Genomic DNA, 26,407 nt, shown 5'->3' with positions numbered 1-26,407 from the left:
GCTGTTGTGTTTGTGCATTGTATTAGCACCACCCCCTTTCAGTCCAGAGGTCTTCTCCCTATATATATATTCTCCCTATATATATATTCTTCGGGGGGGGGGCACAGGGGTATGCATACCCCTAAACATTTTGTGAATCTAAGTTTGGCCTCATTGAGGGGCAGTATTTCAATATGAGTAGGTAAATGAGAGTACCCCTAAACATTTTTTTAGAAAAAAAAAGCGCTGTAGATATCTGACATAGTTTCATCAAATTCATTATCTCAGGTGTATTAAATATGTCTTTAAAACTGCTACTGTATATACAGAAATGTGATGTTGCTAAATGCTGGTGGGCTTTGTGGCTTGAAGAACGCTTTAATTTAAACAGTAGAAATTACAATTTTAGAAACAAAGAACCCAGATCATTAATCAACTTGTAATGCCACACTCGATCTGTAGATTAAAGAATGCCTTTTGCATCTTGGAGTTTGTCCTGAGCACGATGCAAAGAGGGGCATGGGTGATTTCTGGGGTCAGCTGTGTGTTTTTTGCAGCTTAAATCCAGCAGATAGGAATTATTATAGGACTCCTTTTCTACAAAGTTTGAAAAATTTGGTGAGGGCATGCTGGATGCAGCTAGCAATTCAGGTTTAGGAGGAGCCCATGGAAATTGGTTTCTCTTGTCCCCAAACTTTCTGCTGAGGGGTAGTTGCCTAGGATAAAATTCCTACTTATCATGTAGTTAGTGGGTGGCTTTGAAGGAATATCTAATTTTCAATTCTCGGTCTGTAAAATGAAAAGAGTAGTGACCTATTTACATGACAGTGTTATTTTGAAGACGAATGAGACAAGAGACTACACAGCACTTTGAAAATTAAAAGCACTTTCTTTAATGATGATACTAATAAGTAATACTGATGTATGAGCCATCGGGCTCTTGACAGTAGGAATGAGCCAGCAGGAGAGAGTGTTTCCCCTTTTTCTCCTACAGCAATGGAGTCCCATTGACTTTAATGGAAGTGGTCCTTGTATCATATTTGATCTTTCGAAATCTGATCTGTTTCTTTGTTGTGGACTTACACACCCAGGCACTCTCAGCTAGATGGCAGTGAGTGTAAGAGATAGAGAAGGAGAGCCTTATTTAATTAATTGGACTGCTAGCCTACTTTTCCGTAGTGCTTGGGGTGAGTAAATAATATGCTCTGTCCAAAGAGGGCATTTGCCTGGCTCTAATATTGTGATCCCCCAAGAGTCTGACAAAATACCCAGGTATTTTAACAAAGTTAGTTTCAGTCTGTTTTATGGCTTGTCTGCTGTTTTATTTTTGTTTTATTGTATTGATTTTATTTTGTACACTGTCCTGAAATCTAATGTGACAAAGACTGGCATATGATTTGTTTTTTTACAATAAAAACCAGCATATCCATCCTTATTCTACTCAACTTGTAGCCACCAAAAGCCCATTTGAATAAAACTATCTTATGCTGCCACTGGGAGACGCAGATGCTCTCCAGAGGAGCGGTCCAAAATTAAGCAACTCTGCCTCTTTCTGTGCCTCTTGGAGTCAGAGCAATGTAATAAAATATGGACTTTCTCTTGCATGCAACTTTTTGGAAACTACTTTCATTTCTTTAAGAATGAGTTAGATAAAACAGATTTGTCTGGTAGTTTACAAATGGTGATTAGTCATGGCAACTGTGTACAGTTGTACCTTGGCTCCCAAACAAATCAGCTCCCAAACGAGCAAAACCCATGAGTGTGTGTTCCAGTTTTCGAACGATTTTCAGAAGCCGAATGTCCAATGAGGCTTCTGTGGCTTCCGATTGGCTGCAGGAGCTTCCTTCAGCCAATCAAAAGCCGCTCTTTGGTTTCCGAATGTTATGGAAGTCAAACGGACTTCTGGAATGGATTCTGTTTGACTTCCAAGGTACGACTGTACCACACCTGCTATTTCAGGAGAATTGCCTCTAAATACCAGTTCCTGGTGATCATGAGCGGGTGAAGGCTGCTTTATTCATGTCCTGCTTGTGGCCTTCCCATGGGCACCTGGTTGGCCACCATGTGACTATGTAGCTGGACCAGAGAGCCCTTTGCTTTGATCCATCTGGGCTCTTCTTTGTGGTAGGCATCAGGTCTGTGGACCACGGTTTCCCCATCCCTTAGTTTTCACCCTCTTACCTTTTTGTTGCCACTGGGCTATTAATTTTGGTTGTCAAAAATGAAAGGGACGAGAACCCCCGAGGCATTTGGGAGTCTGCCGGAGTCACTAAACCTCCACAACATATGTCACAAGGTTGTCACTGATTCATAACATCTGTCAGGGCGAGAATAATGGGGTTCCTTTTTTATGACTAATCCCGATATGAATTTCGCTCACCTGGCTGGTGGAGAGAATAAATTGATTGCTTGTCAAATACGTTTCATCAGTAAATATGTCTGGCAGCTCCTTGAAATGTTCACGTGCTATCTCTCGCAGTCCCAGCAAGTGGTTGTCTATTGCCATCCCTGTAATAGCCTGGGCAAAACAGCATATAGAATGGGTTGTAACTGAACATGCCCCAAATTGAAGACACATCCCTTGGATGTCATACCAATGAACTTAATTTCATGCTGCTTATTTGGAGTGGGAGGGATTCTCTATTCCCTCAATTTCCGGTTTTGGTTCAATGCGCACTCACCGGGCAATGTGTCCCACTGAACTCACTGGGACTCAGATCAGCATATAAAGGAGAGCTCTATCAGTGTAATATACTATTGCCTGCAATTGTTTCTGGTGGGTTCAGAGCACACTTCCAGATCCTACACACTGTGGCCCCATTGGCACTATGGATTTAAACCAGTGCCATACCACTTTAAGTAGTCATGGCTTTCCCCAAAGAATTCTGGGAACCGTGGTTTGTTGAGCAGTGCTATTTTTCTTGAAAAAGAGGTTCCAGAACTCACCATAAATGCAACCCTCGTTCTCTTATAATGACAGTGATGCCCACTTGGGAGGTGCCATAACTGAGTTCCGGCTGAAAAAAATTCCTGGTGTTGATAGTTGTTCAGAGACCCTATACCCCTCACAGAGCTACAGTAATCAGAGTGACTGGACAGTTGGCGATGCGCAAGGGAAATGTTTGCTTTTCTATACTTTTTCCATGAGAAAACCCCCTACTGTCTAGCGTTTCCTAAAATTAGCAACACATTGAAGGAACGTCATCTGTGTCAATGTAGATCAGGCAACTGGAATGGATACAATATTAGTCAAATCTAAACTCAAAGTAGTAAATTAAGTTTGTACTCCTAAACACACCTGGGAATACATCCCACTAAACTCAGTGAAGTTTCTCGCTAGACCTGCACTGCACATTTTTTCAGGTGACTATCCCTAGAAATCACATATATGTGTGTTCACAGCTCTTCAGCACTTTTAAATTTGTATTTTAACAGTGTTCAGTTCCTTAATTTCTCACATAAAAATCTAAATAATTGTAAGACAAGTATAACCTACTGAGTTGCAGAAAATTTTAAAACATGACAAATGCCCCCAATAATTTTTTCCCCAAGTTAAGGTTAGAATTTGTTCAAACACCACATTTAGTGCATGTTATTGATTCCTCTCCCTCCTGATCAAATATTCAATTGAGGAGCCTGGTGACAGATAATATTTTCTCCTCAGACAGCCAACAGTGATATGTGAGGCATGATAGCTTCTGGTATGCAAGCTGATCTTGTGGTCATCTCTGTTTAAAACAGGCTTTACAGGTTGTTACAGTGCTTCGAAAACCTGCCAAACCTATTTAAACATTGCTGTGAGCACACTAAGAGACATGGTGTCTCCCTCATATTACCTTCCACTTGGTTTGTTTCCACCTAGAAATAAATTGGGGAACTATTGCTGAGTTAGAGCAGAAAAACTGCAGAAATAACAGGAAGAGGCACAGGTCCATAAGAAATGGGAAAGTATGTATGTATTTATTTCATTTATCATTATATCATTATATCAGTATAGTTATGTCCGTATAGTTATGTCCGTATAGTTAAAGCTATGGTTTTCCCAGTAGTGATGTATGGAAGTGAGAGCTGGACCATAAAGAAGGCTGACCGCTGAAGAATTGATGCTTTTGAAATATGGTGCTGGAGGAGACTCTCGAGAGTCCCATGGACTGCAAGAAGAACAAACCTATCCATTCTGAAGGAAATCAGCCCTGAGTGCTCACTGGAAGGACAGATTCTGAAGCTGAGGCTCCAAGACTTTGGCCACCTCATGAGAAGAGAAGACTCCCTGGAAAAGACCCTGATGTTGGGAAAGATGGAGGGCACAAGGAGAAGGGGACTCATGGTTGGACGAGATGGTTGGACAGTGTTCTCGAAGCTACCAGCATGAGTTTGACCAAACTGCGGGAGGCAGTGGAAGATAGGAGTGCCTGGCATGCTCTGGTCCATGGGGTCATGAAGAGTCGGACACGACTAAACGATAAAACAACAACATCATTATACCTTGCCCTCGGTGGCGGAATTTGGTGTATCAAATTTCAGTGGGGCCCTGTGCGATGCCAAAATCCGGCACCCCCTGTCTCCCACCTTCTGTTGGATGCCATAGTTGTGGCACCCCAGAAGTTCCGTGCCTGGTGCGATGGCACTGTTAACGCTCCCCTAGATCTGCCTTTGCTTCCTTTCCTCCAATGAGCAATGTGGTTCTGCCCTTCGCTATTTAATCTGCACAACAACCCTGGAAGGTAGGGTATGGTGGCCCAAGGTGAGCATGTACAAAAAGTAAATACACCGTAACAGTAATATTTACAACAACCCTATAAAGTAGGGTTTGGGGTTATTATTCTCAGTTTACGGAGAGGGGTCTGAAAGTGGGAGGCAGTAGCTTTCCTTGGGCCATGTAATGAGTTTGTGGCAGAGGCAGAATCTAAATGTCCAGTTTCACAGAATTGAGGAAGGGAGAAGAAGAGGGTTCCAGCTAAGCAAAATGGTGGTTGCCTTTGCTAATGTCTTAGATGGATGATGCTAAGGCCAAGGAATGAATTAACCTTTCATGCCTCATTTGGAAAACTTGCACCCTGGAGACTAATACTGGCATGTCCACTGGTGCACATATTAAATGACTTTTGAGAAAAGATCATAAAACCTAAGACTGGTCACCATCAGTTCTACCCCATCAAGAGGAACAGACTGAAGGATCAATGGAAATATTTTGCTATCCAACATGATTTATAAGCCTCTGACCCGCGACGTTTTTCCAAGATAGATTAATATCATGTCGGAAGAGAAAGAGACTAAGCTGAGCTTACAAAATAAAAGGTGAGTCAACGCAGGGGTGGGGGGGATGGATATACTATTTAAAAATTTCTAACAAAGGGACAACTAAATAACATTACTCTGTGATGAATTTTGTTGTTGTTAATAATGAGATGGGTATTTTTCCTATTGGGCCAGAAAGAAAACCAACTGTGGCTTTCTTGTTCTTCACTTTGAACAGAAGCCAGATGTGGTGATGTATTAATCCAATCTACCAATTTGTGGTATATTTTGTACTTCATATGAAGGACGTTTTATCGTCCATCTTCAGAAATGCTTGCAAAGAAATAATAAAGCTCCTACTAACTGCTGCCGCAGATCAAGTGGCTGTTAAAGGCCCAGCAGTGGGAGCAAGTTCAAAAGTTGGCAATTTAGGCTCTGTCATTCTTCACACCCCAACTGATGAGCTACACAAATGTTTCAAAGTGTGCTACTTTAGAAGTAATTAGGAAATATAAATGATCAAAGCTGACGGGAAATTTACATCTAGTCTCTGAGAATTAAATTCCTAAGTCTACTCAAGGATGTACCATTAATTATTAGTTTATTTCAGTCTGCATCCTAACCTAACTCTGAAGCACAAGAGATCTGTCATCCATTAATTAGCATGCCAATTGTGGTATTAAGACAGTGGTGGCCAAACCTGGCCCTCCAGCTGTTTTGGGACTGCAATTTCCATCATCCCTGACCCACTGGTCCTTTCAGCTAGGGGGGATGGGAGTTGTAGCCCCAAAACAGCTTGAGGGCCATGGGAGACCCCTTGGATATCCTATGTAGGTGCAATATATAAATTTAGGGGAAGAGCTAGACTAAGCTAGTTGCACACAGATCTCACTGAAATGAACAAGTCTTCAGTTAGTCATTACTAACATTTCACATTGACTTCAGTGGGACTGAATTGTAACTAATATGTGTGTGTGTGTGTGTGTGTGTGTGTGTGTGTGTATGCTGGCTGTTTGCCATAATAAACATTGATTGATGCTGTTTTGCACCCATCCCCCCAACCCTGCTAATGAGATCTTGACAGCGAAACTGAATCTGAAAATTCAAGAATACCTTAACCATTTAAACTAGATTCAATAAATTCCATTAGATTGTTTGGTCATTATGGCTTTTGTGAGAATCATTGTTTATTTTGATAATTGAGAAGAAGAAAGCATTCATTGTCACCCTATTATTCAGTGTGCAAATAATGATCCAGCTAATTCAATAGACCAAGGGTGGATCTACACACTGGGAAAAAGACCCAGCTCACATTCCAAATCTGGTAAAGATGGAAGACAGTTTTCTTTGGTATGTATGCTCTACATTTTGTGGAAACGTATAGAATGTTTGTCAGTATTGTGCTCCATTTTTTAATCTACTGTCTTTTGAAGAATAAATTACGGTAATTTCATGGTTAGGCATGCCAAATAACTGAGTTTTATCAAGACAACATTTTGCTTACCAAAATAGTGTAATTTGTCTGAGCTGCTATGGCATCCTTAAATTGTTGCATTTTCTCAGAGTCCTATAGGCAAAAAGAAATATTTAGAAATAATAAACTGGCAGAAGGCTTTGTAACCAAAGTACTATTACTATTAGATTACACAAATTTCATTAAAGATAGTGGATTGAATCATGGGTGTAGCCAAGATTGTTGTTAGGGGGTGCAGTCTTTTGTTGGCGGCAGGGTTTTTTTTTGGGGGGGGGCGCAGAACCTCAGATTTGTATTGATTTTATGCCCATGGATTGAATGCAGCCTTTACAAGCAGTAGACAAGCAAATAAAAATCATTCTCATTCTCATTCATCCAATCTTACATTCAGTTCGCCACATTTCTGTAGCAATTTTTTAAAACTACAATCTTCATGAAAAATTTTCAGCATTTTTGTGCAAATTTCTCCTAATAAGCATATCTATGAATGTACACATTTTTGACACATTTTCCAGTAATATAATGCATTTTTGTATGTTGCTTTCACTAATATATTTATTAAAATATTTTAATAGATTTTCCATGTAAACCTATCAAACATACATGCATTTGAATAAACCTAGTGCAGATATATTACTTTTTATGCACATTCCCCTTCCCTCCAATGCATTTTTGTGAACACAAGTTGGTTGGACAACTGTATCAAAATCTGGATAAGTGTGCATTTTGAAGGATGGCTGTGTTTTGGTTCTCATATTGCTTTGGAAGTGTGAATTTTATACATTCAGCTTTAAATGTGAACTGAATTGAATTGGTTCCCCATCCCTATCCTTTGCTATCCCAAATATTTATTGTGTGGTGGTTACTTAGAATGCATTGGATTCTTACTTTTGCTGAGAAGTTACAATTGAGTTTTGCAAGGTCTCCAGTGACATTGTCTAAGGAAACCAAGCCCAATGTATGTTATGGCTCCCCGGAGGTCTTTCACTGCTTGGAAACTGGGGTTCATGATGGGCACAAGACGTTGGACATAATATTATGTTTGCTGGCTGGGAACAGTTATGGACCACAGGCATGAAGTTTACGGCATGTAATGCCTTAAGAGAAAATATTATGAAAATGATATACAGGTGGTACATGACCCCAGTCAAGCTTGCAAAAATTTATCATTTGCCCGATAATAAATGTTGGAAATGTAAGGAAACCGAAGGTACATTCTTTCACCTTTGGTGGACGTGCCCTAAGATTAAGGCTTTCTGGGAAATGATATATAATGAACTGAAAAATGTATTTAAATATACCTTCTTGAAGAAACCAGAGGCCTTTCTCTTGGGCATGGTCGGCCAATTGGTGCAAAAGAAGGACAGAACGTTTTTTATGTATGCTACAACAGCAGCAAGAATACTTATTGCAAAGTATTGGAAGATGCAAGATTTACCCACTCTGGAAGAATGGCAGATGAAGATGATTGACTGTATGGGATTGGCAGAAATGACTGGCAGAATCCATGACCAGGGAGAAGAGTCGGCGGAAGAAGATTGGAAGAAATTTAAGGACTATTTACAGAAATATTGTAAAATTAAAGAATGTTGAATGATGTTGGATTGAAATTAAGGGGTTTCCAGCTGTAATGTTTTGAGATAAGGATTTGCTGAGTAAATAATTTGAATTGGAATACAAGAAGGGGAGGTATGAGGAGGTCAGGGAAATATGTCATAGAAAATTAAGTAATGAGAACTGTATGTGGTTTTTTTGGGTTTTTTTTCTTTTTGTTTGTATAAAATTGGAAACTTAATAAATATCTGTATATAAAAAAAAGGAAACTGGGGTTCATGTAACATTACCAAATATTAACAGGGGCAGGTGGAACAGATGATGATGGTCCACTGTTTTTAGCATCAGCCCTAACATGAACAGCAGTACCTTGGTTTTCGAATGTAATCCATTCCAGAAGACCATTCGACTTCTGAAATGTTCGAAAACCAAGGCACAAAGGGCGGTCTGCAAATTCAATCGAAAAAATTGAAACAAACTCAGCGGAAGCCGTTCGACTTCTGAGGTGTGTTGAAAAATGGAAGCATTTCTTTCAGGGTTTTCAGCGTTTGAAAACGGAAACATTTGACTTTTGAGACGTTCGAAAACTGAGGTACCACTGTAGTTTCATTTTTAAAATAGAGACAGATGAAAGGCTTTTTCAGAGTTACAAGTGGGATGGCAAAGGCACTATCGCCATGGCATGTGGCACACTCATCCCACTGTCTTCTCCATTTGCACTTTTCTCATATTTTCTGGGTGCTTCTCAAACATGCACCAGCTCTGTTGGGTCAGAGAAAACACCTGGGCAAAACCAGCGAGGGTGACAGAGTCTCTTTTACACCTCTGAGTCGTCCCCCCCCCAAAAAAACCTATTGTCTCCAGCTGCAAAAAGGAAGTCAAAATGTTGAAAGGAAACAGTAAAGTATGTTGCATTTGTAGCTGGAAGGATTTAACGAGTTCAAATGCTATGAGGTGAGATGGGATAATTACCTCAGGGGGAGAAAATATAGTGGGAGAAGGTACAGAATTGGCCCACTGAGCTCCCTGCTGTGCTCATTTGTACTGCAAGCACCACTGAATTGCTTTCCTTAGGGGTGAAGGGCACACTTCACGCAAATGTGTGCCTTGGCAGACTTTTTGTTTGTTCATGAAGAAAAGCATCTTTGGGACGTTGCAGTCGAGAGCTGCGAGTGGGTGCTTAATTCTTTGCTTGCCTGCCTACCATTTTCCCACACTGAAATGGCTCCTCCAAGCTGATTTCCCCCTGTAGGATTCCAGATGTACGTTTGTTTCTGGAGCTTTATGTCAATGTGAAGAGGGTGGGGTGGAAGGGTGGGGGAAGCAGCTGGGTTGATGTGATTTTGAGCTGAAAATTGCCAGATAGGGAAAGAGTTCATCACTCTTTTCCCTTCTCCCTTTTCTGCTTAGAATTGCAAACTCCAAACCACTGCTTTTCTTCATTGTGTGTACACTGCCCCGTAAAGGTAAAGGTAAAGGACCCCTGACAGTTAAGTCCAGTTGCGAACCACTCTGGGGTTGCGGCGCTCACCTCGTTTTACTGGCCAAGGGAGCTGGCATTTGTCTGCAGACAGTTTTTCCGGGTCATGTGGCCAGCATGACTAAGCCGCTTCTGGCAAAACCAGAGCAGCGCACGGAAATGCTGTTTACCTTTCCGATTGGCAAGCCCTAGGCTCAGTGGTTTAGACCACAGCGCCACCCGCACCCCTACATTGCCCCTTACTAAATGTTTAAAAGGCGATCCAGGGCCTATACACACTGGAACTTATGTGGATTTGAAGTGGCTTCTAAATTAATTTGGTTATCATGTTATTACTATTACTATACCCCACCCATTCGGCTGGGTTGCCCCAGCCACTCTGGGCAGCTTCCAGCACATATAAAAACACAATATAACATCAAACATAAAAAATTTTCCGAATACAGGGCTGCCTTCAGATGTCCTCTAAAAGTTGTGTAGTTCTTGACCAAAATTTGAGTATGGACAATGAAAACGAAGTCATGTTATTACATTACAATATCAAACAAATTGAGAGTGCACTCCTTTAATTTTTAAAACAAAGGCGCACACCTTTCTCTGAGGGATGGAAAACCCCCTATGGCAAGAGGCATCATGACAAGGGCCATCCCTTTATGATAGTGCAATGTGGGCAGCTGCACTGTGTTGAAGCTGCCAACTCTTCAAGTCACCCTTAAAAAAAACAAAAACAAAACCCACCCTTTACAAAATTGCTGCGGCCAAATCTGAAGTTGAATTAAAAGCTCAAATTAGCTTCCAAAAATTATGGGCAATCTATCACAACAATCTCTTGACAATCTCATTGCTTTGCTGACTGGATCCTTTAATTTAGGGTTCATTAATCTGAGGACCGGGACGCGGGTGGCGCTGTGGGTAAAACCTCAGCTTCTAGGACTTGCCGATTGCATGGTCGGCGGTTCGAATCCCTGCGGCGGGGTGCGCTCCCGTTGCTCGGTCCCAGCGCCTGCCAACCTAGCACCCCCGGGTGCAAGTAGATAAATAGGGACCGCTTACTAGCGGGAAGGTAAACGGCGTTTCCGTGTGCGGCTCTGCCTCGCCAAGGTAGCTTCATCACGCTGCCCACGTGACCCGGAAGTGTCTGCGGACAGCGCTGGCTCCCAGCCTATAGAGTGAGATGAGCGCACAACCCTAGAGTCTGTCAAGACTGGCCCGTATGGGCAGGGGTACCTTTACCTTACCTAATCTGAGGACCACAGGCAGACTCCAATTTTTAACTGCAAGGGGGGCTGAGCATTTGTCAATAATATCTCTTAGAGTAGCAAATGGCACCATTTAGTGGGAAGAAATTCCAATGAACATTCTTGTTACTATGTATTATGCATGGCTGTTTATATATGCATGGCTGTATATATTTTAAAATTTTATATATGGATGTTTTATGATGGCCTATACTTGTAATGCCTAATAAAGATTTGGTGAAGTAAGTACTCCATTTTTTGTGTGAGTTCCCAACTGCCCCAATTGTCATTTAAAAACTTTTCCTCAAGTTTTTTATTATTAAAAACTGACGCATCCAAGTGGTACTCTACTGTGATGCCCAAAGGGGTTTTTTTGTGGACCTCCACGTCCCCACCCCTTTGTCCATTTTAGAAACATGAGCAGCAGTAACTCTCTCAAGTTCCTTACAGGAAGTATTCCCAACTTTACCTGGAGATAACAGGTATTGCACCTTTCACCTTCTGCATGCCAGGCACATGCTCTGCCACTGAGCTATGGCCCTTCCACAGGAACTGAGCAGGGGAAGGGCCAGAGAGAGAGAGAGGAGTGGTGAGAGTAGTCTCATTCAGAGGAGTCTTACTAAGGACATCTTATTCAAGCCCTGCCTCTGCAAATCCAGAGTTGGCCCTGTTCCTGCAGGATATAACAGCATAAAGGGGTGTGTGTAAATCTTCTTACCTGCAGAGATGATTTTTTATCAATCATTCCTTTGACAAAAGTTAAAGCTTCGGGAGTCGCAGATCGGATGTTGTCTACTCTTCCTTCTTCAAACCGCCGTATGGAAGCGCTTTCATAGGTGGGAACAAGTCTCCCGTATAATCTACAGGCACGGTGAAAATACATATAGTGATTTTAGCGGGGGTGACGGTATGAAATAAAAATAGGCTCTTCGGGTTTTCGTTTTGCAGCCTTGACTTTTATTTGGCATAATATTTCATGTTTATGCTAATAGAGTTCTAGACAAAGGCTAGACATGGCATCCCCCTTTTAAACGACAAGATTGATGCACATATGGCTGAATTCATTTTGGTTAATGCGGTACTAGCCAAGAAATCCTTTATGTCTGACGACAGGGCTAGTAAAGCCGTTTGCTTGCTGTAAGCTCAAGGAATATGTCATTTGTGCTACATAATGAAATCACGGCATGATTCATCATTGGCTTGTGGAATGGCAACTCTTTTTGTTTCAATTCAATAGAGAAAAAACAACACCATACTGTTCTGTGATTAAAGGGAGACATGGAAGAGCGGTGATTCCTATGCTATGTACCAGGGCATGATACTGGTACAGTGGTACCTTGATTCCCGAATGGCTTGGCTCCGAACAAATTGGCTCCCAAACGCCACAAACCTGGAAGTAAGTGTTCCAGTTTATGAACGTCTATTTTGGCTGTCCGCATTGTTTTCGGGGCCAATCAGCCAATCAGAAGCTGTGCCTTGGTTTGCAAACATTTTTGAAGTCAAACAGACTTTCAGAACGGGAACCAAGGTACCACTGTATGCTATAAGAGGGCCTGATGCGTGCTTTGAAGAATTAAGGCATCATAGATGAGATGCATCCACCATTCTATGTCCATTGGAGTGGAGAGGTCCAGAGGTGTTGATCTTTCCACTCTCTGCCAAAACAGGAGTAGTTTCAAAAGTGCCAGAAATTTACTCCTGATTGTGGGAAGCCCACAGTCAGCAAGTGAGAAACAGGAGCAGACTTTGGTCTTCCAAATTTCAGCGGTGTGCTGTGTGAGGCCTAAAGTCATTATCTCCCTGCCTCTCGCCTTATATTCTTCTCAATTCACTATGTCATAGTTGGGACGCTCTGAGGTGCCCCCTAGGCCCAAGCCCCTGCATGGAACCGGTCACTTTGCCCTAAATCCTCCTCTGTCCTGCAGAACCTGATTGTGCCCCCTTCACTCATCCTCCATACTGCTGGGATGAATCGCTTGCTTAGAAAGATATGCAAAAACCAGGGATCAAAGGTTGTTGTTTTTGCTTTAAACCATGGTGATAAGTCAAAGTTTGTTCTTGGCTTATTTACTGATCATGGCTTGTATGAGTGAAACAAACCATTATCCCTGATTTGGACATGGCACTAAGAGATTGTAGTTGGTTTCTCCCTAGCACTAGTGGGAAGGAGCAAAACAGCCCAGTTTGGCATAAATCATTAACTATGGTTTACTATAGTGTGTGAACTAGGGTGGTATATTTTTCAGGAGTTAATGTAATAATGGAAAGTATGAATGTGAGAAACTGAAAACATGTGCATAGGCACAGATCGCACTGGCTGCAAATCCCAGCTGAGCACAAACTCCATGTTTAAGACTACAAGAACATAAATTGGAGGTTCCATTATAGCTTATATTCATGAGCAGTTGGTCTACCAGCGGCTGTGTATAATCTATTTTAAAAGCCATCTAAACGGGTGGCTGTCATCCTTGTGACACTGAATTCCATAATCCAGCTGTGAAGATGTGCTTGTTGCAATGGAATGTGTGAAATGGCCTTAAAGTTAAAGCATAGTATCTCTAGACACTATAACTGCAGTTCTCACATCTGTATTTCCTCCGCTGTGAGGTCCTCCAGGTTGTGGTTGACAGATGGCACTTGGCCGAGGCAACATTGGTCCTTAGCTTACAGTGGAGGACACATCAAACCAATTTATAGGCACAACTATCTTTCCTCCTCACAGTCTATTGCACAGAGATAGGATATCACATTGTTATTGTGGCATTGAGGCTTGCAGTTGAAGGAATGTGCTGCCCTACCAAGGCTAGAATGAGGCCAGGGCTTGCTTTGATCAACTGGGTGGAAAAGCTTGCTGTTTCATGTTAAAGATCCCATGCTGAAAAGCAGCACAGAGAAGGCTCCAAGGGAATGTGTATGTTGCTCCCTGCCCCACTCTTTAGATTAATTTACTGAAGAGAATTTCAAAGCCATTTATCTACACTGAAAGCAAACCTGGCTGGGTCACAGAGCAGCAGCTAAGCACCTTAATTTTGTAGAATGCCCTTTGTTCACCTCCATCTTCACATGCCCCTTTTTCTTTAATGTTACGCTGATAAATGTTTGCTGTCTAGCAAAGCTGTTCCCCCCCTTTTCTTTTTTACATGGCTCCAGGGCGTCTCATTTAATTTCCCAGTTAAATTCATGATGCTTTAAACAGGGAATGTTTGCTACTCTTCAGATTCTAATGGCAACGAGGATAATCTGCATCTATATACTCTAATTAGGGCCTATTACTCTTCTGCTTGTTCACTGCAGAGGGGGCTTATGACTGACAGAGTGGGCTTTGTTTCCTTCCTGGCTGCACCACAACTAGGAGGCTGGAAGTGGTTGGACAGCTACCTATTGGTATGAACATTTTACTTTGGTAAAATGGCGCCCTGAGTGAGGACATCCCCCCCCCCATTCTTATTTTCACAATAATTCTTTTTGGTACAGTTGCTTGGATCTTCTCAATAGGCACCTGTGTTGTTGTTGTTGTTGTTTTGTGCCCCTTTGGCTTGACTCCCTGTGAGGGAACCAGGCAGAGGGCCTTCTCAGGACTAGAGAGTGGCTTCCAGTTTCATTCAGATGCAGCATGGCCTGTAGATAGCTTAAAGCCTATCTTTGTGGAGTATGACATAGAATCAGAGGGCCTTCTTGGTAGCGGCACCCACCCTGTGGAACGCCTTCCCATCAGATGTCTAGGAAATAAGCAACTATCTGACTTTTAGAAGACATCTGACGGCAGCCCTGTTTAGGGATGTTTATAATGTTTGACGTTTTATTGTTTTTTAAATATTCTGTTGGGAGCCACCCAGAGTGGCTGGGGAAATTATTATTATATTATTATTATTATATGCACTGCCCCAAATCCAGCATTGCTGTTAGCAACAGCCAAGCAAGTGGATCAGAGGTGGGGAAATGCATCATGTAATGACATTAGGCCAAGGCCTAGGTTGTACTACAGTTTATGCAGAGAAGGAAGGAAATGCCACACAGGGCTGCCCTTTTCAGAGGGGCGTGAGGTTGGTTTGATTGGGCAACAGGAAGCTGGGAGTTGGGAACTGATCTGCACACTGGAAGCAGAATGACATAAGACGGGTGTAGCAAAAGCTGGCCAAGGGGAGGGAGGATCATTTGTTCAGTTATCCTATCTGTTTGCTTGCTTGCATTTGTATGTTGATATACCTCCCCCTTTCAACCAACTGGTTCCCAAGGTGGTGTGGAATAAGATTGATAGTGATCAAAACAATAGAGGCATCTGATGAGAGATGAACTTGGACCAAATGCAAGAAGCAGGAAGAGGAAGGGGAGGTAGACCTTCTGCTTGCATTTCCTGCTTGCATTTTCTAACCATCATAGTTGGACCCAGCATTTAACACCCAGGATGGCCAGGCTCAAACACCACAGCACCAAGATGCTTCTCTAACACAGCCTCTCATCTGTCATTCTACTTGGTGCTCCAAAGATGAGCAAGGATGAATTATAATGTTCTCTCTGGACAGACTGTGTGTCTCCACTGGTGAGCTCAAGGCTTCCTGGATGTCAGGCTTGACCCAGATGTCAGGCGGGAGGGCAGGGAGAGACAGAGACAAATATTAGCTCTCTTATTTTGTGCTCTGTGTCCCAAAATGCTGGAGGCAGCATAACCTTGGCCTTCCTGAATATCTGATGGAAACAGATATTCATCTCAGGGCCAACCTAGATGATATATTTGTGTGAAGAATGTCTTTAAGTATAATGTGAGTCCCCATTCCCTGCCAATCCAGATTTAGATCCTGATGGAAGACTCCCATGATGGTCTTGATCTGGATTGGGTCCTGCATGCCTGCTATTTGCATGAAGAAGAAAGCTCCCATTGCCACCAGCTGGAGCTTTCCTCCTGATGCAAATGGCTGATGAAGGGTTCCTGATGTAGACTGGAGACAAGGGAGATAAAGGGTTAAATAAGCGTACTCACTGCTAGTGTCCCACTGTCCCAGTCTTGATTATTTCCCCAAAACCTGCAATTTATACTTACATAACCATTCACACAGTTACTAATAGTGTGAACAATTTCTACCTTGACTCTCACTCTCCTAAAGGTGAGCAAGAAGGAGGGGTCCCTGGGTCATGAGAAAAGGCTCTGATATTTTGCTTATTCTTGCCTGGAGGTCTCCCAGAGCATAATCTGTGGTCAGCTATTGAACTGCAAGCTTCAAATAAGAGCTGATAGCTGGTTTATTGATTTTATTATGTGAACTGCTCTGAGACCTCTGGGTATAGGGCGTTATATAAATTCAATCAATAATCAATAATAAAAAATAATCATATACCTGTAAAATGCCAGCTGTAGTGCCACTTGGATGTAGGCATCTGGGCTCATCTTCTGTTTCTTGATAAACTCTTTTCCGTAGTTTTCAAATTTATAAGCAATAAAATCTAGATTTTTCACCATCCTAGAAAATGATGAAAAACTCCAGAAGTGAGTACAGGAAAGTTATTGTGTAATTTATTTATTTTAATCTTTTTTTTGTTTTGTTTCTCCTGGTGTATGTCCCAAAGTAGTTAGGCAGGTGATCTTGTGATCTGGGCCATTGTGACAAATTCCTTGTATTATATGTCTTGTTCAGAGCTGTGTTATAAAAGCTATATGATCATATCACATGTTGGAAAATGCAATGCAGGAGAAAAGGGCTTTGTAGGGACAGAAGGAAACATGCAAAGAACTAATACTTCAATTCAAATTGTCTACTCAAATGAGTTGTTTGCTGTCACTCTTGCCTATACATTTTCTCCCCACTCTGTATGTCTTGACTTATTCATTTGCTTGCTTAGGGTGCACCATGTGTACAAATAGAGGTTGCTCTTTGCATTTTATGCAAAGGCTAAATGCTGTATCCAATTTACTTCCTGTCATGTTTGCAGTCATTTATTATGTGACAGAAACATACCAGTAATAATAAGTATTACATTGCCATGGCAAATGTGGAGGCACAATCTTGTGTGACGCTTAGCCCTCATAGTTTGCTTTTGTTCTGTTATTCCTCCCCACCCCCTGTTATACTAAGGATGAGATATCATTATGGTGTTCTCAAAACCCTTATTGGTGCAAATTTCCAGGGTTTGCCACAGCACATACCCTGAATTTGGTTTCCCTGGAATGAGGCTAACTGGTGTTTTGTGGTATATCGGATATTTTTGCATATATACAGGTTTTGCTGGTGCTATTTTTTCTAGAAAAAGAGGTGCCAGGACTCAGCATGAACACCTCCCTTGTTCTCTTACAACGGCAATGGCGCCCATCTGAGAGGTGCCAAAACTGAGTTCCAGCAAATTGAAAAAATGTCATGGATTTACCATACTGGAGAGTCACATCTTAAGTTGCTGCAGCAGATACTTCTTCAGAGCTGCCAGCAAGTCCTACAGCTCTGACCTTTTCCTCAGATCCCCTCAGTCAGAACCTGCAGCTCCTGCACAAACAGCTTGTTGACATCAACCCACAAAGCGAGGGGGAAGCGGAAGAAAGACACGCCCCTTTCCCAAAGAAGCCTCCACCCATAGGAGCCAACTATTAAGGGCTGAGGTCCTTTAGCCCCCCCCAATAAAATATTTGAGGGGGCCAGGCCAAAGTTGATGGGCCTTGCCATTCAAATGGTGTGTGTGTGCCACATCATGTGATTGATTATGTGGGGCGGGGCTTACCAGTGCCCTCCCAATATTTTATTCAAGTTATCACCTCTGGCTTCACCCATCTCCTTAGTTATGCATTGGACAACCATTTAGGCCCATTGGTGCCAATTATCCTAACGAAAGGGTTTCTGCCAGGCTGAACGCATATTGGCGATCCACTCTAGCACTCTCTGGCGATAAAAAGAGTCATGGAGATTATTCAGACTCCTACCATCTCATTGCAAGGCATTTGTCCTCTAGAAACGTGTCCATAGCTTATCCCCCCGGGGGCAGACAACAGCTTTAGTAAAAGAAAGGGGGATGTTCATTGGGAAAATGGCAGAGAAGAAGAGTTAAAGCCCTTTTCTTCAGCCACGATCTCTCTCTGTGGCTGACATGGGTCAAAGCAGAAAGAAATAGGCAATTCAGTCAATGAATATCCACCTTTACTGATTACAATCAGCTCCCACTCAGCGGTTAGTCAATCTGAAAGTCAATAAAAGCTTGCACCCCTAATAACTTAAGCTGAAACAGCTATGATCTATAGCTTTTACTGTTTTTATTCATTGATTATATTATTAAGGAAAGACCAACACATTAAAATAACCACCCACACACACACAAGTTGAAAATCTAATGAAACTGTGGTACCTTTGAAGTTTTTCTGCTGATGACACCAAGTGTCCCTGAATTTCTGGAGAACATTTCCACCTTAGTCTCCTTGGAGCAGGAAGTTCACTCACTGAATCGGCTCTGACCAATTTCTTTGCACCTTCTTTCCTGATTGTTTTAAATGACAGAATGCCAATAAATTTGCTGTTAGACACTCTAGAACTCAAAAAAGTTTTTTTGACATCAGACAGCTGACTGAAGATCCTACTGCAATTAACTAATCTACATGACATTTGCTGCCTGATCTATCTTCACTGCTGCTTCTGAATTGTTAATATTAATGTATTAGTAATGTACTGTTAGTTACATTAGGTTGCATCCATTGGGCAAAATGGCCATGAATGGATTGGATACACCCAAGTATCCAGAGATGATCAATCCATTTGTGCCAATCAGTCCACTGGCACTGTCACCACTGATCAATACTTCTAGGCTGGTAAACTATTTTACCAACAAGACACACTAGAAAGCTCTCCTCCCCCGTTACTTAAAGTCATTGATGTATTGACATCAAAGCTGAAATTCCAGGTTTATAATTTCATGACATTACCTAATTCTTTAGAGTTGTTATGCCATGGAAGCGATTGGCATCGCTAGGTGTCTCAAAAGACATCCCTTTGCAAGAGTCAAAAGTCTTTAAAAGGGTTTCACGGTGATTAAATTTCTGCATCTTTTTACATAAGCAAATTATAACCTACGTCAGCTGTGAAACAGCGGCACTGGTTTCCAGTTGGCTGCTGGGAGCAATTCAAAGTGTTCACATTAGTGTTTAAAGCCCTAAATGACTTGGGTACCAAACATCCGAAAGACCCAACGCCTTCCCCAGTGTTTCGATCAGCATATGGGGCCCTCTTGGTAGTTCCAGTGCCCTAGGTAACTTGGGGAGAGTGTCGCAAGTGAGGGAATTCTCTGTGGCAGCTTCTAGGATTTTGGAATCATATGCTGAACACACCTCTTTACCCGGACCTTCGACACCTAAGATATATATATTTTAGGACCCACCCTATTTTTCTGATTTTAAGTTGTTTTAACTGATCTTATTGTATTTTTGCATTGTTGTAACTTGCTCTGGGATTTTATGACAAAGGGTGGGTAAGAAATCTAATAGTTGTACCTCGGAGGTCGAACAGAATCTGTTCTGGAAGTCCGTTTGACTTCCGAAATGTTCAACAACTAAAGCGCAGCTTCTGATTGGCTGCAGGAAGTGCTGCAGCCAATCAGAAGCCCTGGATGCCCCGTCAGACATTCAGCTTCCAAAATAATCTTTATAAAATGGAACACTCACTTCCAGTTTTCAATCATTTGGGAGCTGGAACGTTCGACTGGAGCAAAGGTATGACTGTACGTAAACAACCAAATAAAATTTAAAATGTGCATCTCATCAAGGTGCTACCAATTTCCAAAATGTCACTGGAAGGACTGCATAATTCCAACAGCTGAGGAAGATAAGCAATACTCCAGTGACATTGGAGAAGAGAAGGAAGTAATAGCTTACAGGCCCACCACAGGCAACTTACATGTGTCTGAGCAAATGTTCAATGCATTGTACCAGGACGATCCCGTCAAAAGGAGAATGTTCGCACACTGTTCCACAAACTCCATCTCTTCCCACAACAAACTGAGCAGGGGGGGGGGGGATATACAGACAGAAACAGCAAGTGAATCCTTCCGCCTCTTTTACTGAGTTGTATATTTATTTTAAAACTTCTAGAAAACTTCTTAAAACTACAGTTTTTGTTCGGGGAAAAAATCCCGAAGCAGTTTAAATTCTGCAGGTATGTTCCCATACCCTCCAACATGCTGCAGTGGGAAAACCAGGATGCCTGGCTTCTGGGGCCATGTGCCTGCATGAGTCACATGACCCATTCAGCTTTAAGTGTGAATTGACCTAGATTTCATACACCATCCCCGTGGCTGCGCATGTGCATCAGTCTTGGCTGCAGGTTTTGGAGGGTCTTTGGGTAATGGGCCTCCCTTCTTCAGGGAGCTTAACTCGTCACTGCAGCAGGTCTAGGGACTTGTCAGTGTACCACCACCACCAACAGGGCATACACATTTATGAGGGTAAGGGATAAATGTGATTCTGTTCACATTTAAAAACAAGCCTACCTAATTCACACTTTCTGAATGAACCAAAACCACAGAAATTCAAAATTCACACTTCTCTCAATTTTGCAGTGTATTCTTCTCCCCCACCCCCCAAGCCCCAGTCAAGCAATGCCTACAAAACGCACATGCTGAGGCAATGTGTGCAAAAGAATGCATTGGCTAGCAAAAAGAACACACGACAATGCATTCTTTAAAGGATATTGCTTTGCAAAAATGTGTGTGTGTTAGGCAAAATTGCATACAAAAAATATACAGTGGTACCTTGGGTTACATATGCTTCAGGTTACATACGCTTCAGGTTACGGACTCCACTAACCCAGAAATAGTACCTCGGGTTAAGAACTTTGCTTCAGGATGAGAACAGAAATAGTGCTCCAGTGGCACGGCGGCAGCGGGAGGCCCCATTAGCTAAAGAGGTACCTCAGGTTAAGAATAGTTTCAGGTTAAGAATGGACCTCCGGAACGAATTAAGTACTTAACCCGAGGTACCACTGTATTAGGAGAAATGTTGATTTCTCATAAGGACTTTGGGTGGGGAGGGGAATCGGAAACTGATGTGGAAATGTATAGAACAGAACTTGATGACTAGGAAACTGAAATTGACAGACATGCCCGTCTCTAGGCCCTTTGCAGATGCCTGAGGGTGGTGACACTTGATGCTGGTCCTGATGCTGGTTCCTCCCCATTTTTCCATGCAGATGCAAATTCACCCCTCACTATCTGCTGTGTTGGGCTCCTGGTCTTGCATGCCTGTATCTGGAGTGGAGTCAAAGGCCACAGCCCCACAAAGTCTTTGGCTGCAGGATGACATTTCCAATGTAATTACAGAACCACTTGCAAGCAGCAAAGGTCCTGATAGGCTGCACAGAGGCATCCAAGAAAACTAACCCTGTACAAAAAGGTCATTTTTTTTATCAGTAATGTGTGTTAACCCAAGCGAATTACAACAGCAGATGTGCTCCACCAGACATTAATATAAAATAATGCAAGATTGGGGAAGACTAGATTCCTCACCCTCCCATGAAGGATTCTTTAGCTTAACATTTTCCATTTGACTTAATTGGAAATGAATATAGCTATTTCTGCCTGTTACGCACTGTAGGCCAATTAGACTCACTCTCGTGAGTGTGGAGGAAATTATACGCTGGGAAGCAAATTATATATAGAGGTAGGGGATGTTATGCCACCCCATGTGGAGTCTGACATTGAGAAACACAAATGAGGATAGTGCTTGCTTAATGGGAAACCTGAGTGAGGTAGATCTGTTCCTCAGGTCTAGAGGTCAGGGGTTGACCATGTGTGGCTGTGATGAAGAGAGCAGGCCAGTGTAATGTGTTGGTTAGACTAGCATGGTTTTGGCTAGGGACTGGTGATTAGCTAAGCAAACCTCAGGGTCAGGGTACATAAAGTTCCAGGTAATCATCTATCTACGTAAAAAGGTAAAGGTAAAGGACCCCTGGATGGTTAAGTCCAGTCAAAGGCAACTATGACTAACTAGGCACCATGTGTCTTCAGTCTGGGACAGCAGCTCTGGGAGTATAGAGAAGGTTCTCCTTCTTGATTCAGTTACTAATGACATAGTACATGCAACTACAGGTAGGGATGGATGGATCAGTCCATTTTGGTTCCTCTCTCATTTTGCAAAGTTCAGTCTGAGCTTAGTTCTCCCCATTTCCAAATCAGTTAGCATTTTTTAAATATTTACTTTCTATCTCACCTTTTCTTGAAAGAGCTCAAGATAGTGTACATGGTTTTCTCCCTCCCCAATTCATCATCTCATCAATCTTGTAAAGTAGCTTAGGCCCAAGATCACCTAGTGAGTTACAAAACTGGGTGGAGATTTGAACTCTGCTCTCCCAGGTCCTAATCTAACACACTAACTGCTATACTAATTGCATTTAAAAAATGCATGCATTGTTTTGAGCATTTCACGTTTTTGCAAGTGATTTTGATGAATATCTGCCTGTCTATAAGCAATTTCCCCTCCATGACTGCATTTTTGGTGCATCGTTTTTGTGACCATTTTTGTGCACATTACCTGCCAAAATATGTTTTGTTATATGTAGTTTTGGGGTTGAAAAATTCAGAGAAGTGCAAATTTCAGAGGGTAGCTGCGTCCTGGTTCATGTTTGGGAAGTACATATTAAGAGGGCTTGCATTAAAATGCTATAACCCTTCCATGTTGACCAGCCTTTGACATGAGAACTCACATGCACCAATAGCAACTTCTTACCTGCATAGGCTTATCATACCAACGATTGGCACCATTTTTACTGTAGCCTCCTCCATGCAGAAGCTGCAACGCCATGTTGGTATCTGTGGGTTCCTCCCCACTTGGACTATCAAGGCATACTAAGCAGATGCTTCGTTCGATCATATCAAGAGAGTCTCTGTTTGTAGAATCTGAGGAGAGAAACAATGGGCTTGGTGCAATGAATTACCGTTGGTTCTTCCTGCCAGGACATGCCTCTTCTGCAGTGTGCCAATGAGAGTTCCAAAACTGTATTTTGCTCTTTGAAAAATAAGCTTAAACTTTTACAAAGGGTGTGTGTTTGTATGTATGATATGATGAAGTATGAGCTTGGTAATGTAGGAATACTTTTTCACACAGCATATGGTTAAACTATGGAACTTGGATAGCTTTAAAAGAGGATTGGACAAATGTGTGGAGATGAAGGCTATCAATGGTTTTGAGCCACGATGGCTCATCCTCCATGGTTTTCTTTTTTTCCAGTGTCTCATTTTTCTAATGTTTCTTCATCTGTTTGCTTTTTTTTAAAAAAGTCATGAAAGTTCACCAGCATTTTACTGTGAATTTCTCCTAATACACAGTTCTCTATGCAATTTTGCTTACCACACACACTTTTGTGCAAAACAAGTTCCCCTACTATAATGTATTTTGGTATGTTCCTTTCAATAATATATGCATTTAAATGCACCCTTTACCCTAGTATATACATCCCCCCCCCCTTATTTGGCTGGAGGACTACATTGCAAAATTCAGAAAAGTGCAAATGTCAGAGGATGGTTGTGTTTGAGTGGGTGCATTGTTTTGGAAAGTACAAATTAGGAAGGTTTGCCTTTAGATGCAATTGATTCAAAATTCTCACCCATCACTATTCTGTGCTGTGCCATTTTAAGTTACAGGTGTAGAGTCACCAGATTAAATGTTCTTCAATGCCAAAAATAGAAACTCTGCATGGGGGGCAGGGGTGGGACATCTGGCATGCCATGGGAGAGGCTTGGCTAGAATCCTCCTCTCTGACATCTAGTTTTGTATGGGTAAGATGTAATGGAGAAGCATTCTGTTGTGTGGTCCTTTCGCCTGCAGTTTAAAGTGGCACAGCAGAGAAACAGTTTTGCCACCTTGTTTGCTGTTTATGAGGAGCTGGTCACTGTCCCATCTAGAGACATGATGGGGAAGATGGGGTGAACAGGGTGAATGGCAAGAGAGGCAATTTGGTTGCCGCTTCCTAACCTTCAACAAGGATTGTCCTAGCTTCAGCCCACTCTGTTCTTCCATCAGATGTCAGGAGACCAATTGGAGGCAGCCTCTCTTCTTCATTCTCTGACATTTTGGCTATCTTCCGCAACTGAGTAAACAGATCCCCCTCACTGAGACGGCGAAAATTAATGACAACGTCCAAAACAAAAAACTGGAGAGAAAGAGGTGGGGGAGCAGTTAAAAGAAAGGGCAAAGCAATAGCCGGAACACACAATTTTAGTAAAAACGACCCTGCACGTTTCAAAATGACTTTGAGCCAGGGCACTTAGCAGGATCCACTGACAAAGCTTTATCCCTTTCCTTCTCAACCTCCTCACATCAAAAAACTACACCTTGTTCATGGGAAGATAGTATGTCAAAGCGAAGACTACTCTGCATGGGTAAATGTCCTAGAATTTATCATTCCAGAATATAATAAGTAAAGACAATCGTTCTAAAAATCTATCACTTCGTTCATTATTTGCTCTTCTGTCTTGTATCATTTTGGTCAATAGTACCCTATCCCCATATTTTTCTTTTCAAACAAATGGTGCTGGTGATTATTGTAGTCTTTAATAGATAAACTACAGAAGTGAAATGTGATGGAGCTTAGTGGGACTTACTCCCAAGTACAGATGGGAAGGCCGGGGGGGGGACGGGGGGGACGGACGGAAAAATCGGGAAAAACTCAGGTTTCTCCCAGCTTTTTTCCAGGCCTTCCCATCTCTACTCCCAAGTAAGTATGCTAAGACTTGCAGCTTTATAGTGGCCAGTTGTGGAAACCCACCCACAGAAAGAACTCAAGTGACAGTTCACCTGTGGTACATTTTTGGTGGTCAGTTAGAAAGCAAACCAGCACCCCTCCCCTTGCTTAGTCAATTTCATAGCAAAATAAAGCAGGCTCAAGTTTTGGAAAAAAACTGCGTCCAATGAATATCCACACACCTGATTGTTACAAGCAACAATGATATGTTCCGGTTCAGGCATGATATTGCTTTTCTGGGCCACAAGGGTATCTTTGGTATGTCCTGGAAGACGATAGGAAGAAAAGAGTCCATAGTATTGCTTCATACAGAGAGGATGACCAGACAGCTGTCCACGAGCAAAATCAACAGGCACAGCATGGCTGGAGGGACAGAACGAGAGAGACAAAGCAAAAGAGACAAAAAGAGAGAGAAAGAAGTAGACAGAAAGGAAGAGAAGTCTAATCTGTCCTTTGTCTGTTTACAATTAGGTTAGATACACAACACAAATAGAATCATGCGACAATAAGATTACGGCAATGGGAAATAGACGGGCTCCCAGAGCAAAGCTGAAATTCACGATTCTTGACATGACTTACGATGCAACTGTATTTGCATTCAGTGGGCGAGTGTTGAAAAAGCAAACGGTAATGTATGCAAAACATAAGGACAGAAGGACACATTCCTTTTCCACCTCGTCTCTGCTAATGCACTCCACCTGAACTTCTAACCACACAGGTGAAAATATGTATGTGTTGTCATACACGACGGTGTGGCCTTCTGCCCTCATGTATCTTGTGGGGAGAAAGGGGAGGCCTGCCTGAGTCTTTGCATGGCAAGTGTTTCATAAGGAGAACCTCTACATCTACACCTCTACAAGTAGAGCGGCCCACTGGAGCAGCCCAGCTGGAAAAAGAAATAACCAACACAGTACAACTGCTTCTTAAGGATTGACATCTTGGCAAGACCAAGATGCAACAAGCTCTCTCAAACAGGTGTTTTGTAAAATACACATGGCCAGCCAGTGATCTGGACTGGTGGGGGTTGATTAATTGGATGGATCTGAAGCAGCCACACCAGACACATTTATCATTGCAGAGAAGAAGCTCTCACAGTACATAAACCACAGGAATTATATGAGAAGCATGCTGCATACAGGAGGGTTGAGCTGATGCGCTTTTATTGAATTGGCAGCACTGCTGAGGTAACAAGCTTTGAATTGCACAAATGGACGACCAACATTTATCGGACACATTCAGGAACCGCAATGGAATGAAAAGCCACTCAGGATGCTATGCTGGGCCCATTTATTTATTATTAAGATTTATACTCCACACACACATTATCAAGGGAGACTTACAATATTAAAGTTAGGTTGCTAACCTGACAGAAGTTCGGTTCAGTTCGGTAATGTCTACACTCATCAGGGTGCCATTGGGGCAGACATCTAGCGTCTTGCTCAGTAGAATGAGCAGAGGGCCCCCACAAATGCACCAAGGTTGGCTTACCACATTTGGAAGCAAGTACTGTAATGCACATTACCATCTTAAGCAGCAGGCCACCCATACGACCAATAAGTGCAGACTCTAAAATTACACAACCGCACCATTGTCTCTGCACTAGAACTGGTTAGTTTGTATGGCATGGCTTCCTCTCCAATGAACTCTAGGATATGTAGTCTTTGGAGTGCCAGGCAGAGGTTGCTCAGATGCTCAGAAATGCACATGCACACAGTCAATCTTGCCTTTATACTTTTCATATATTCTA

The 26,407-nt window shown here is 42.3% G+C and overlaps 1 protein-coding gene across 1 annotated transcript in view; it reads right to left on the bottom strand.

Moving 5' to 3' along the window:
* The window catches only part of CHAT (choline O-acetyltransferase), a 52,579-nt gene that overhangs the window by 3,367 nt on the left and 22,805 nt on the right, over positions 1 to 26,407 (bottom strand). Inside the window, exons 6-14 of the mRNA XM_053388249.1 lie at positions 24,843 to 25,023; positions 23,892 to 24,069; positions 22,647 to 22,816; positions 19,822 to 19,922; positions 18,284 to 18,412; positions 16,297 to 16,419; positions 11,682 to 11,823; positions 6,722 to 6,784; positions 2,360 to 2,497 (exon numbers count right to left, since the gene is read on the bottom strand). Of these exons, the coding sequence (XP_053244224.1) occupies positions 2,360 to 2,497; positions 6,722 to 6,784; positions 11,682 to 11,823; positions 16,297 to 16,419; positions 18,284 to 18,412; positions 19,822 to 19,922; positions 22,647 to 22,816; positions 23,892 to 24,069; positions 24,843 to 25,023 (1,225 nt within the window). The remainder of the gene's footprint in view (positions 1 to 2,359; positions 2,498 to 6,721; positions 6,785 to 11,681; positions 11,824 to 16,296; positions 16,420 to 18,283; positions 18,413 to 19,821; positions 19,923 to 22,646; positions 22,817 to 23,891; positions 24,070 to 24,842; positions 25,024 to 26,407) is intronic.

Source organism: Podarcis raffonei, chromosome 5 (genome assembly GCF_027172205.1).
Source record: "Podarcis raffonei isolate rPodRaf1 chromosome 5, rPodRaf1.pri, whole genome shotgun sequence".
Taxonomy (NCBI): Eukaryota; Metazoa; Chordata; class Lepidosauria; order Squamata; family Lacertidae; genus Podarcis; species Podarcis raffonei.
Note: the sequence above shows the minus strand (reverse complement) of the source record. Positions and strands in the feature narration are given on the sequence as shown.